General features: G+C 39.7%; 1 protein-coding gene across 9 annotated transcripts in view; it reads right to left on the bottom strand.

Annotated features, from left to right (window-relative positions):
- The window catches only part of ST7 (suppression of tumorigenicity 7), a 311,491-nt gene that overhangs the window by 18,423 nt on the left and 278,548 nt on the right, over positions 1 to 14,520 (bottom strand). For all 9 annotated transcript variants that reach the window (XM_080665997.1, XM_080666004.1, XM_080665996.1 and 6 more), the window contains one exon: positions 5,116 to 5,266. In XM_080665997.1, coding sequence (XP_080522123.1) covers positions 5,116 to 5,266 — 151 coding nt within the window. The remainder of the gene's footprint in view (positions 1 to 5,115; positions 5,267 to 14,520) is intronic.

The raw sequence follows: 14,520 nt of genomic DNA, 5'->3' as shown, positions 1-14,520 counted from the left end.
AGAAGAAGAGAGAGAGCAAGATACTGAAAACCTATTTGAAGAAATAATGACCGAAAACTTCCCCCACCTGGTGAAAGAAATAGACTTACAAGTCCAGGAAGCCCACAGAACCCCAAACAAAAGGAATCCAAAGAGGACCACACCAAGACACATCATAATTAAAATGCCAAGAGCAAAAGACAAAGAGAGAATATTAAAAGCAGCAAGAGAAAAACAGTTAATTACCTACAAGGGAGCACCCATATGACTGTCAGCTGACTTCTCAACAGAAACTATGCAGGCCAGACGGGAGTGGCAAGAAATTTTCAATGTGATGAATAGCAAGAACCTACAACCAAGATTACTCTACCCAGCAAAGCTATCATTCAGAATTGAAGGGCAGATAAAGAGCTTCACAGATAAGAAAAACTGAAGGAGTTCATGACCACCAAACCAGTATTATATGAAATGCTGAAAGGTATTCTTAAAGAAGAGGAAGAAGAAAAAAGTAAAGAGAAAAATTATGAACAACAAATACATATCTATCAACAAGCGAACCTAAAAATCAAGTGAATTAAAAACCTGAGGAGCAGAATAATCTGGTGAATATAATAGAATCAGGGGCATAGAAAGGGAGTGGACTGATAATTCTCAGGGGGAAAGGGGTAGGGGGGTTCATGAAGAGACTGGACAAAAATCATACACCTATGGATGAGGACAGTGGGGGGGAGGTAAGGGCAGAAGGTGGGGTGGGAAAGGGGTGGAGGGGAGCTATGGGGGGAAAAAGGAGAAATAATTGTAATAATCTGAATAAAGATTTATTTAAAAAAAAAAAATCCAGAGCTCATCCTAAATACAGAGAACAGATTGGTGGTTACCATAGGAGGTTGGGAGTGAAACGAGTGAAGGAGGTCAAAAGGTAAAAACATCCAGTTATAAAATAAATAAGTGACGAGGATATAATGTACAACATGGTGACTACAGTCAATAACACTGTATTGCATATTTGAAAGCTGCTAAGAGAGTAGATCTTAAGTATATACAAATTATCAAATCATCGCATTGCATACCTGAAACTAATACCTTATATGTCAATTACACCTCACTAAAACAAAACCCAGAGCTCTGATGCTTCCATTTAACTTTGGACACTGATCTAGAAGTAATGGCAAAGGATTGCACACAATTGTGTGGAGTTGGAATGGTATTCTTCCATCTAAATTGCATGACAGATTTATAGCTTTGTTTGTAAAAGACCACAGTGCTTGTAATGAAAGATTATTTTTTTAAATTTACATATATATGTATATTCACACACATATATACACATATTTATGCTTGTAGGAAATATATATCCTTGCATAAAAATTTGAAAATGCAAATATGAAGGGAAAAATCACTTAAAATTTATTTAAAGATGTATTAATTTCCAGTTTCTTTCCTTTGTTTACAATTGGATTTCTTTATTTTTTAAAATAAAAATGGGCTCATTCTACATTTAAAATATTTAAGTCAGTATTCAACAATAAAAAATATGGTTTTGCATAGAATGATTAACTTTATAAACACTAGGAAGGGAATAAGGATATTGTACCTCAGCCTGAAAGTAGTGATATAGAGGGCTTAAGCAAATGTTTCAAAGATAACTGATCCTCTTATCCCTTTTCTATGTAGGAAAGGCCTAACTAGCTGATAGTATAGAAAAGAGGAGTGAAGGTAAAGTGAACTTGGGCTGATATCGTGGCTCTACCAACAATGGCTGCATGACATTCAACAAATCACTCTACTCAATTAATCTGTTCCTCTCTCTTGTTTGTTTGTTTGTTTTTGTTAATCCTCACCAAAGAATATTTTCCACTAATTTTTTTTAGAATGAGTGGAAAGGAGAGGAGAGACAGAGAGAGAAAAACATTGGACATGAGAGAGACACAGCAATTGGTTGCCTCCCGCATGTGCCCCAACCAGGACTGGGGATTGAGCCTGCAACCGAAGTACATGCCTTGACCGGAATTGAACCTGGGACCTTTCAGTCCACAGGCCAACACTCTATCCAGTGAGCCAAACCGGCTAGGGTTGTTCCTCTCTTGAGCAACCAAGATGGACAACTCTGCCCTGCCTAACTCAGAACTTTACCAGAAAGAACGCATGAAATGATGGAAATGCAAACCCTCTGTAGAATTACCCAGTTCTATAAACACTCTTCAAGGCTCTTGGTGTTCCACAGGCATTTGGTACCTAGTAAGCACTCTCACAGATCTCTTTTGGAAAACCGAAGAGCAGTGTAACTTCCCTGGGGTGGTTCCTATTTGTCGGTAAGAATCAGGAGCAGAATTTCCCTTTCCTATAGGTCTCTCATTGCCTTGCCATACTGTTTTACGTATAAAAATTCATCTCCTTTTTTTTTACTCTAATAATTACATTCCCCTGTTTGATTTTGGAACTCACTATGTCACATCACATTTCTTGAAATCCCATTGTCCTTCCAGGTGATTCAAAGCATCTGTTCGTTGTTAAACAATTATATGGGTAACTAATTTCCAAACAGAATTTCCAGTTATTTCTCATAGAATTTCTTTTTATAGTTATGCATTCCTAACAGCATCTCTCTCACTTCTTGCCCCTGTGCACCCCTTTTGATCCTTTCTATAGAACTGGCAAACTTTTAAAAAATATATATTTTATTGATTTTTTACAGAGAGGAAAGGAGAGGGATAGAGAGTTAGAAACATCGATGAAAGAGAAACATCAATCAGCTGTCTCCTGCACACCCCCTACTGGGGATGTGCCCGCAACCAAGGTACATGCCCTTGACTGGAATTGAACCTGGGACCCTTCAGTCTGTAGGCCAACGCTCTATCCAGGGGTCCTCAAACTTTTTAAACAGGGGGCCAGTTCACTGTCCCTCAGACCGTTGGAGGGCCAGACTATAGTTTAAAAAAACAAACTATCAACAAATTCCTATGCGCACTGCAGGCCCGGGACAAGTCGGCTGCTAAGCAGGACAGGCAGCGGCACCTGGCGGGCCAGATAAATGTCCTCGACAGGCCGCATGTGGCCCGCGGGCCGTAGTTTGAGGACCCCTGCTAGTATCCACTGAGCCAAACCGATTAGGGCAGAACTGGCAACTTTTTTTTTCAATTGGATCCAATTGATAAGCTTCTATTACTGTTTCCAAAATGCTGATGTAGGAATATGTTCTTATTTGGTAAGTCAATCTGTTCATTTAATTTATCCACAACTAGGTTGAGGCTTCTCATGTTCAATCTTGCTGTGATTTTTCTGTTGTGTGTGTGTGTGTGTGTGTGTGTGTGTGTATGTGTGTGTGGTTTTCCCCCCCTTGTGTTTAAATTCCTTTTGTCTTATTTGGGTAGAACACCTTAAATGCAATAATGACTGAAGCCAGAGGGGACTGTACATGTGCCCACACATGCCTGAGTAGAGTATGCTGTCCTAACATATCCAAATACCAGCACCAGGACACCTGGAATATGTTAATACACAGAGTGCGTCGGGGTAGAAGCATCAATCAAATCAACATCCCTCATGTTATAAATGGTAAATTATCTACGTAGACCAACTATTAATTCTCTAAAGAAATATTTTCAAAACAACTAAACAAAAAACTTTCAATCAACTTGAGTCCCATCCATCTCTATCAACTCACTTTTACTCCATCCCATTTGGCTCCTCCCCCTCCATTGTCCTCTTCCTGCTCCAATTTAGATTCCTACTAGGTTAGGGAAGGACAGGAAGAGGGAAGAGCAGATTATAAAAATAAAAATGGAAGCAGCTAAGACAAACAGAGTTAAAGGGATTAAGGAGACATCTGTTTAATAAAGCTGATAAGAGTAGGGAGGAACTACAAAAAAATTAACAGAAGACTCTAATATTTGTTTTGTTTCCCCAGGAAAGGAGGAAAAAACCTCATTCTACATGTCGTACTTGTTTTGCTTAAATTAATGATAACGGAGTGTCAAAACAGAATGTCCAATAATCCACAGTCTCGGGCTTTCCCTCTTTATTTACATTCTCCCAGTGTCCTTGCTTATAATACTGGCTCAATTCTTCAAGGCTTGGTTAAAATCTCACATGATCCGTAAGGTTACACACGACCATTCCACCCCCAAAGACTTCTCCCTTCTGAAGAACCACTGGGCAGCTGCTACATGCTTCTGGTTACTATACCCAAGTAGAGAAGAACTTCTCCAGGGCAGGGGCACATCTCACTACATCAGATCCTCTTCTCCTTACACAGAATGATGGGAGCTAATCACAGCCATCCTATATAATAAAAGCCTAATATGCTAAGTGTCCGACCATTCGACTGTTTGACCAGTCACTATGATGAGCACTGACCACCAGGGGGCAGACATTCTGACTGGTAGGTTAGCTTGCTGCTGAGGTCTGGCCCATCAGGACTGGGCGAGATGGGCCAGACACACCCTGGAGACCTCCTGCAGTCCCTCCCCGGCCCCGATTGTGCACCAGTGGGGTCCCTCGGCCTTGTCTGTGCCCTCTCGCAATCTGGGACCCCTCGGGGGATGTTGGAGAGCCTGTTTTGGCCTGATCCCCGCAGGCCAGACCAAGGAACCCCACCAGTGCATGAATCCGTGCACCGGGCCTCTAGTCTAACATAATCTGCCACTGAACACCAGGGTCCAATGGCCATTGCTCTTGTTCTGAAGCAGAACTGCTGCTCATTTGTGTTTGGCCACCTGACTCTAGTAAAGGAAAACTGTGGCTCATTAACTAACCCATCCAGAAAGTCCACTGAGAAGTGGTAATGAGAGCCCAGCAAAAGATCTAACACCAGGCCAAAGATTCCCACAACGGCATGGGGCTGTCCAGGTCTCCAAAGAGGGTTTTCTGCCGGAAGGATGCTCCTATGCCGGAGCATCCAGACTCATCACACCTGTTGTAGAAACTTGCCTTTTTGATGGCACCACCATAGTAACACCCACCACCACCAAGGAAATGGAGAGCCTGAGTAATTAACCATCTCACAGTGACTAACATCACAAAGAGGAACAGCTATTGATGTGCAAATCATTATTCACCATGGGCAATCAGGGTAAAAACAGTTTTAGCATCTTTTCATGCTCTTAAAAAATGTTTCAAAAAAAGAAAATTACTTACTGCCTTCCCACGTACAATGCAAAAGATTCAAAGCCCCTTCCACCCTCTTCCAGTGTGCCAGGTGAAAGAACGCATATGCTATTGCTTCACTGTCCCCTCTCTTCAGGATATGTTCTGGGGGTAGAATTAAGCTTTTCATTTCTAGTAGGTACTGAAATAAAAAAGCAGGAGACAGATGCATTAATACATAGTCATTTGGAATTCAATATTGAAAACAGAAAGCTTGATTTCCCTAAAGCCACCACTCATAAGCATTTCATCAAACCTGCAACCCCATTACTACATTTGAAGGCAACAACTAAAACATCCAGCAATCCAAAGTTTGCTGGCAGATAATTAGCCTTGTACAGTTTACTACAGTGAAGATCAGAGGCTTTAAGGCTATTATACTATAAGCAAACAAATAAATATAGACAAACAGCATAAAGGAAAATTTAGAAGACACAGTAATTTGGTATAATATAATTTCATTCTGATGATGGAGGGATGTGCACCAGAATGAAAATATATAAAATGGACACGTGAAGATTAAGAAACTATGTAACTAAACCAGCTGAGCTAGAGAGATTTGAGATTGACTAGCACTGCCCATTACTTTTTCTATACAGATCTATCAAGGAGAAGGACCCAGTCCTGTGAAAAGGGCCATCCATCACTGCTCAGATGCTGGAGTGAAGAAGGGTAGCTGCCAGAGCACTGGAAGAACCAAGGAGGGGAGCAGTACAGACCCCAAAGTACAATGTTCTTTTAGGTCTTTCCCAAAGACTGGGGGGTTCTCAGCTTACACCTCTTCAGTCCCATCTTCTACAAAGGAGGTGGGGGTACAGGGCAAGAATGAATATTTTTCCTGGAGGCTCAAAAAACACTAATTGCCCATTTGTAGTCTTTTGTGTTTAGGACAGAAAGGGAAATATATTTAGGATGCTATTTTATATTTGAAAATAGTAACTTCTTCCTGCTGCCTGGCCTTCCATTTGTTACTCATTAGCTCCCTTCCCCATTTGTTCCCAACACACATACACATACTCAACCACCATCACATAAACATATGCATCTCCTTTAAAGTGGAGATTAACAAAAATTACAACTAAACTACAGAACAACCATCATTCAGAACCACCTAAAATCTAGCTGAATGGAAGTTCTTCAACAAGAGATTTAAAGAAGAAGCCACATTGAGACTGGTAGGAGGGGCGGAGATATGGAATGAGCTGGTGCTACACCCATTGTGTGGCAGATAAAAATTAGGAGGGATATCTTAGCTGTGGAGGGCCCCCTTAGGAGCGAGGGGTCCCAGGCCCACACCAGGCCTCCCAGCCCAGGATTCGAGTGCCAGAAAGAGAAGGCGCCATAACTTCTGGCTGTAAAAACCAGCAGGGATCGAGGCTGAGGGAGATAAAGGGCTGTTGGAGTCCCAGGCAGTCCCTCTTAAAGGGCCTGTGCACAGACTTACTTGAACTCACTCCCTCAAAGCTCCAGCACCAGGGCAGCACCTTGAAAGGAACCGGGGACATATGGAGAGAAACTATATTATCTGGCAACAGGGCAAGAGCTGGGTGGAGGCAGTGCAGCTTTCTGCCAGAGGAAAGTGCAGGCAGAGGCCATTTTTCCTTTGCTAAGTTTTTCCCCCTTACCCCCAAAGCAAAGAGCTGACAGGCTGGTGCCATATCCGAGTCTCCATCAACCTGGCTCACAATATTCATCCCACCATGGTGAGTCCCTTAGATCAGTGGTCGGCAAACTGCGGCTCACAAGCCACATGCGGCTCGCAAGCCACGGTTTGCCGCTCTGTTGACTAATAAGTTTGCCGACCACTGCCTTAGACCTGTGGTGAGCAAACTGTGGCTCGCGAACCACATGCAGCTCTTTGGCCCCTTGAGTGTGGCTCTTCCACAAAATATCACGGCCTGGGAGAGTCTATTTTGAAGAAGTGGCATTAGAAGAAGTTTAAGTTTAAAAAATTTGGCTCTCAAAAGAAATTTCAATTGTTGTACTGTTGATATTTGGCTCTGTTGACTAATGAGTTTGCCGACCACTGCCTTAGACCAAGCCCTATGCAACTTGCAGGCCCATCCAAGCTGGTTTCAGAGGCATTTCCATACAACTGGCCTTTCTTGCCTCATGCTTCAGACTTTCCTAAAATCACTCAAATAAGCAGCATCTGGCCTTTGTGTACACCACACCTCTTGCTAAGTGGCCCCAGACATGGCTCTAGCAGCATCTGGCCTTGGTTTACAGCTTGGCCTCTCTTGGACACCTCTAAACTCAGCACAAGTAGCCCCACCCTGTGACCGATAACCTAAGGCTAATCAAGCCTGAATACAATCAGACTGCAGGCAGAGGTGGGAATCTGGAGGCTTTGAGTCTGCCTGATCTCCTTCTGGGCCCAGGTCTAGGAAAAGCAGACCCCACTGCACATTTGGTCCTTCCCAAAGACACCCAGCCACAGCAGAGGGAGCTACAAGCTGTGGATTGCTGACAGCTCCCAACAGGTACCCAGGGCCAGTCACAAACAGCGTCTGACATTGTCCAGCACTAGAGATTGGGAGTCTTAGCAGATCTACCTAACACACAGACACAAACCCAAACAGGCAGCCAAAATGGGGTGACGAAAAAAAAAAAAGCCCCAAATGAAAGAACAAGAGTATCCAGAAGAAGAGTTAAATGAAATGAAGATAAGAAATTTGTCAGACATAGAGTTCAGAATAATAATGGCAAAGATGCTCAACAGCATGAGAAAAGATATAGTAACTATGAAGAATGACATAGCACTAATAAAGAACACAGTGGAAGGAATACACAGCAGAAAAGGGGAAGCTCAGGATCGGGTCCTCAGTGAATTAAGCAGATAGGTTAGAAAAAATCAGTCAGTCAGAGAATCAAAAAGAAAAAAAACAATTAAAAAACAGGAGGGCAACTTAAGGGAGCTGTGGGACAACATGAAACGTAAAATTCACATCATAGGAATGCCAGAGGAAAAGAAAGTGAGCAAGGGAGAGAGAATGTCTTTGAAGAAATAACAGCCGAAAAGTTCCCTAACCTGGTGAAGAAAAAAGTCACACAAGGTCAGGAGGCACAAAGAGTACCAAGCAAGAAGAATCCAAACAGGCCCATGCTCAGAAACATCATAATTAAAATGCCAAAAATTAAAGAAAAGAGAGAATCTAAAAGGCAGCAAGAGAAAAGCAATTTGTTACCTACAAAGGAGCACTCATAAGGCCGTCAGCTGATTTCTCATCAGAAACTTTACAAGCCAGAAGGGAATGGCATGAAGTCATCAAGGTAATAGAAAGCAAGGATCTGAAACCAAGATTACTATATCCAGCAAGGCTATCATTCAAAATAGATGGAGTAATAAAGAGTGTCCCAGACAAAAAAAAGGCTAAAGGAGTTTATCACCAAAAGCTAAAGGAGTTTATCACGACAAAACCAGCATTGCAAGAAATGCTAAAAGGACTGCTACAATGAGAAGAAGAAACAGAGAGACAAACGTAGACATAAAGAATTTAAATGGTAATAAATAAGTAACTATCAATAATTACCTTAAATGTAAATGAATTAAATGCTCCAATCAAAAGACATAGGGTGGCTGAATGGATACAAAAACATGACCCAATTATATGCTGTCTACAAGAGACCCACCTCAGAACAAAAGACTAAAACAGGATGAGAAGAAAGGGATGGAAAAATTTTTCCATGCAAATGGAAATGAAAAAATAAGCTGGAGTAGCAATAGTCATATCTGACAAAATAGACTTCAAAATGAAGGCCATCAACAAGAGACAATAAAGGTCACTACATAATACTAAAGGGATCGATCCAAGAAGAGACTATAACCCTGTAAGACATATATGCACCCAATATAGGAATATATATATATATATATATATATATATATATATATATATATATATAAAACTTCTAAAGAATTTTAAGGGAGAGATCCACAGCAAAACAGTCATAGTAGGGGACTTTAACACCCCGCTGACTTTGCTGGATAGATCTTCCAGACAAAAAATTAATAAGGAAACAGACACTCTAAATGACACACTGGATCAGATGGATTTAATTAACATTTATAGAACATTTAACACCAAAGCTGCAGAATATACATTCTTCTCAAGTTCACATGGGTCATTCTCAAAGACAGACCACATGTTAGCACACAAAATAAATCTCTACAGGTTCAAGAAGACTGAAATCTTAATATCTTCTCAGCTCACAATGGAATGAAATTAGAAACCAACTACAGTAAAAAATATTTAAAAACATTCAAACACAAGGAGGTTAAAGAGCATTTTATTAAACAATGAATGAGTTACCAAGATCAAGAAATAAATAAAAAACTTCCTGGAAACAAATGAAAATGAACACACAACAACCCCAAATCTCAGAGATACAGGAAAAGCAGTCCTGAGAAGGAAGTTCATAGCTCTACAGGCCTACCTCAAAAAACAAGAAAAATTAATAATAAACTATTTCATCCTACAACTTAAAGAATTAGAGAGAGAAGAAGAATAAAAGCCCAGAGTAAGTTGAAGGAAAAAAAATAATAAAGATTACAGCAGCAATGAATGACACAGAGGCAAAACAACAATACCAAAAAATCAATGAAACTAAGAGCTGGTTCTTTGAAAAGTAAACAACATTGATGAACCTTTAGCAAGAGTCATCAAAAACCAAAGAGAGAGGACCCAAATAAATAAAATCAGAAGTGAAAGTGGTGAAGTAACAACTGACACCACAGAAATACAAAGGATTCTAAGAAAATACTATGAACAACTATATGCCAACAAGCTGGACAAGGTGAGTGAAATGGACAAATTCCTAAGAAAATACAATCTTCCAAAACTGAATCAGGAAGAATCAGAAAACCTGAATAGGCCAATAACAACTGATAACATAGAAGGAGTAATAAAAAAACTTCCAGCAAACAAAAGCCCTGGTCCAGATGGCTTCACAGAGGAGTTTTCATGAATCTTCAAAGAACAACTAACACCTATCCTCCTCAAACTATTCCAAAAAACCCAAGAGGAAGGAACACTTTCAAGCTCTTTTTATGAAGCCAGCATTATCCTAATTCCAAAACCAGATAAAGACACTACAAAGAAAGAGAATTACAGGCCAATATCCCTGATGGATATAGTTGATAAAATCCTCAACAAAATATTAGCAAATCAATTCCATAATACAGTAAAAATATCATACACCATGACCAAGTTGGATTTATTCCAGGTTTGTAAGGCAGGCACAATATTTGCAAATCAATACCTGTGATACATCACATAAACAAAGTGAAAGACAAAAATCACATGATCCTATCAATTAGATGATGCAGAAAAGGCACTCAAAAAAATCTAACCCTGTTTTTTGTAAACACTCTCAGCAAAGTGGGAATACAGGGATCATACCTCAACATAATAAAGGCCATATATGACAAAGCTACAGCCAACATCATACTCAATGGGCAAAAACTAAAACCACTTCCTCTAATAACAGAAACAAGACAGGGATGTCCACTTTCACCACTTTTATTTAATACTAGAGGCCTGATGCACGAAATTCATGCAAGAGTAGGCCTTCCTTCCCCCGGCTGCCAACACCGGCTTCCCTCTGGCACCTGGGACCCGGGCTTCCCTCGGGCCTGCGGCAGGTACCCAGGACCCGGGCTTCCCTTGCAGGCCCATCTTCGTCCGGAAGGTCGTCCGGAAGGATGGCCGGTCTAATTAGCATATTACGCTTTTATTATTATAGATAATACTGGAAGTCCTAGCCACAGCATTCAGACAAGAAGAAATAAAAGGCATCCAAATTGGAAAGGAGGAAGTAAAACTCTCATTATTCACAAATGACATAGTATTGTACATAGAAAATCCTAAAGAATCCATAAAAAACTACTAGATTTAATAAATGAATTAGGCAATGTAGCAGGATATAAAATTAACCTACAGAAATGGGTGGTATTTTTATACACCAATAATGAACTCTAAGAAAGAGAAACTATAAAAACAATCTCATTTACCATTGCAACAAAAAAATTAAGAGAGTCAAGAATAAATTTAACCAAAGAGGTAAAATATCTGTACTCAGAAAACTACAGGATGTTGAAAAAAGAGCTAGAGGAAGATATAAACAAGTGGAAGAGTATACTGGGTTCATGGATTGGTAGAATCAACATAATTAAAAAGAAACCTATAGATTCAATGCAATCTCTATTAAAATACCAACAGCATATTTCACAGATTTAAAACAAATACTGCAAAAATTTATATGGAACCAAAAAGAGCCCTACTTGAATAGCTGCAGCAATCTTGAGAAAGAAGAATAAAAGTGGAGGGATCACAAAACCAGATATGAAGTTATACTACAAAGCCACTGTAATAAAAACAACCTGGTACTGGTACAAGAACAGGCATATAGATCAATGGAACAGAACAGAGACCCCAGAAATTGACTCAAGCCATTTATCTCAATTAATATTTGAAAAAGGAGGCAAGAACATAAAATGGGGTCAAGACAGTCTCTTCAATAAATGGTGTTGGGAAAACTGGACAGGTACATGCAAAAAAAATGAAACTAGACCACCAACTGACACCATACACAATAATAAACTCAAAATGGATAAAACACTTAAATGTAAGTCATGAAACCATAAAAATTCTAGAAGAAACCATAGGCACCAAAATCTCAGACATGTCTTATAGCAACATTTACAGATACATCTCCTAGGGCAAAGGAAACTAAAAAGGAAATAAACAAATGGGACTACATGAAAATAAAAAAAAGCTTCTGAACAGCAAAAGAAACCATCAATAAAATAAAAAGGAAACCCACTGTATGAGAGAACATATTTGGCAATGATACATCTGATAAAGGTTAATATCCAAAATATATAAGGAACTCATACAACTCAACACCAGGAAGACAAACAGTCCAATAAAAAAATGGGCAAAGGACTCGAATAGACACTTCTCCAAAATAGACATACAGATGGCCCAGAGACATATGCAAAAATGCTTGAAGTCACTGATCATCAGAGAGATGCAAATTAAAACGATAATGAGGTATCACCTCACACCTGTCAAAATGGCTATCATCAACAAATCAATAAACGACAAGTATTGGCAAGGATGTGGAGAAAAGGGAACCCTCGTGCACTACTGGTGGGAATGCAGACTGGTGCAGCCACTGTGGAAAAACAGTATGGAGTTTCCTCAAAAAATTAAATTTGGAACCGCCATTTGACCCAGTGATCCCACTTCTAGGAATATATCCCAGTAAACTAGAAACACCAATCAGAAAGGATATATGCACCCCTACATTCATAGCAGCACAATTTACAATAGCTAAGATTTGGAAACATCCCAAGTGCCCATCAGCAGGTGAGTGGATAAAAAAGCTGTGGTCCATTTACACCATGGAATACTATGCAGCAGTAAAAAAAGAAGGATCTCTTACCCTTTGAGACAGCATGGAGGGACTTGGAGAGTATTATGCTAAGTGAAATAAGCCAGTCAGAGAAAGACAAGTATCACATGATCTCACTCATCTGTGGAATCTAAAGAACAAAATAAACTGATGAAGAAAACAGATCCAGTCCACAGAACAGACTGTGGAATCTCAGAAGGAAGGCGGGGGTAGGTTGGAAGAAATCAACCAAAGAACTCATATGCATAAACCCTGGACACAGACAATAGGCTGGTGAAGGCCAGGTGGGCGGAGTGGGGCTGGGCTAGAAGGGGTCAATGCGGGGAAAAAGGGGACATATGTTATACTTTAAACAATAGAGATTTAATTTAAAAAACAACAACTTTGTATTATGTCAGATGGGTAGGAGATTTATCACTATGATCATTTAGTAAGTTATATAATGTCTAATCACTGGGGTGTGCATCTGAAACTAATATAATAGTATATGTCCACTATAATTGAAAAATAAAAAGTAACTAAAAAAATGGAGATTAACAGATGATGGAGGGATACAGAGTTAAAATGGGACAAACACAGCAAAAGGAAGTGCTATAAGAAGAGATGTTCAACCATTTTAACACCACAAACAATTGTCTGGATTTAACTGTTGGTGGAAATTTGTGAAAGAGGGGGAAGAATGAAAGAACCCCGATATACAGAATGGAGATTACGATACCCCCTATCAATGTGTCATTATCATCTCACTGTGGACTTAGGCACTTTGGGCCTGCTGGGTGCAGCTGCCTTGAGCTTCCTCTCCTGTTGGCACAGGTGGTGTTAGGGTGTACTACACAGCAGGAGTTGGGAGGACACATTCTGGCCTCTTACTTCAGCAAATAAAACTTTCCTCATTTGGGGTCTGCTATTTGAAGAAGCCTCAAAGCAGGAAGAGTAAGAAAGAGAGAGAGCCTACCCACAGTGCAGCAGAAAACAGGGATCCATAGTTGGGGGAGAGGTAAGAAAGAAGGCCTTCTTCAAGAGAAAGATCTCTTTCCAGGCCAGTTCATGAAAGATGTTTATTATTTTGATGGGATCTCCTCAAGTATGAGTTCCAAAAAGAACTTTTTGTTTATATACCTTTTTAAATTCTACAAGTTACTGCTTTCCTTCTCCATTTTGTTTTAAAACAGCACAAGGCAAAAATCTTTTGGAAAAAAATAACAATTTTGAATTACCTAGCAACCCAACTAGCACCATATTTATCATGAATACAAGCCATAATATAAATATAAAGGTGAGTTTTATGTTTAGAGATATTTGACTATCCTCTCATGATTTTGTCACAATAGAAGCAATTAGTCTATATGTTGCTACTACCCAGGATGATCTTAACAGACCCCAAAGGCTATGAGTCATGAGAAAGATATATAATTTGTAAAATGCTACAAACTGTACTAATTGTTTCAGAGTAAATTAGAGAAGACCAACTGGTTACTATTAATAATCATCCAGAGAACAAAGGAATAGGAAAATTTCTTACCTAATAACAGCCCTAGAGTAAGATTTTGATTTCTGAATTCTCTAATAATTTACAGCCACCTTGCCTACCAAATAGTCAAACTAAATATGAAAACCACTAGCTCATGTGTCCCACATATACAGAAATCTCTTAAAGTTCCTGATAACCAAAAAATGGCTGAAAGAAAAGTGTAAGCTATTATTCCTTTTACTTCCATTATGAGGGAAAGTTTTCAAAGTAATTTCATTAAGCATTTATGAGAAAACTCTTCCCTTGGCCCAAGAAACCTTCAGGTATAGGGATACCTGAGAAGAATTGAGCCTGGTAGCCACCCATTTTTGTAGGTAGATGTTGAAACAAACTAGAAGGGGGTGGGGCTACAACAGATGTCATAAAACTAGAACTCATTTAAAAGCATTGCTGGCATTTACAATTTGGAAAATAGTAGTGCACATGTGTGAGATGGATGGTTTACC

Source organism: Plecotus auritus (genome assembly GCF_963455305.1).
Source record: "Plecotus auritus genome assembly, chromosome: 4".
Taxonomy (NCBI): Eukaryota; Metazoa; Chordata; class Mammalia; order Chiroptera; family Vespertilionidae; genus Plecotus; species Plecotus auritus.
Note: the sequence above shows the minus strand (reverse complement) of the source record. Positions and strands in the feature narration are given on the sequence as shown.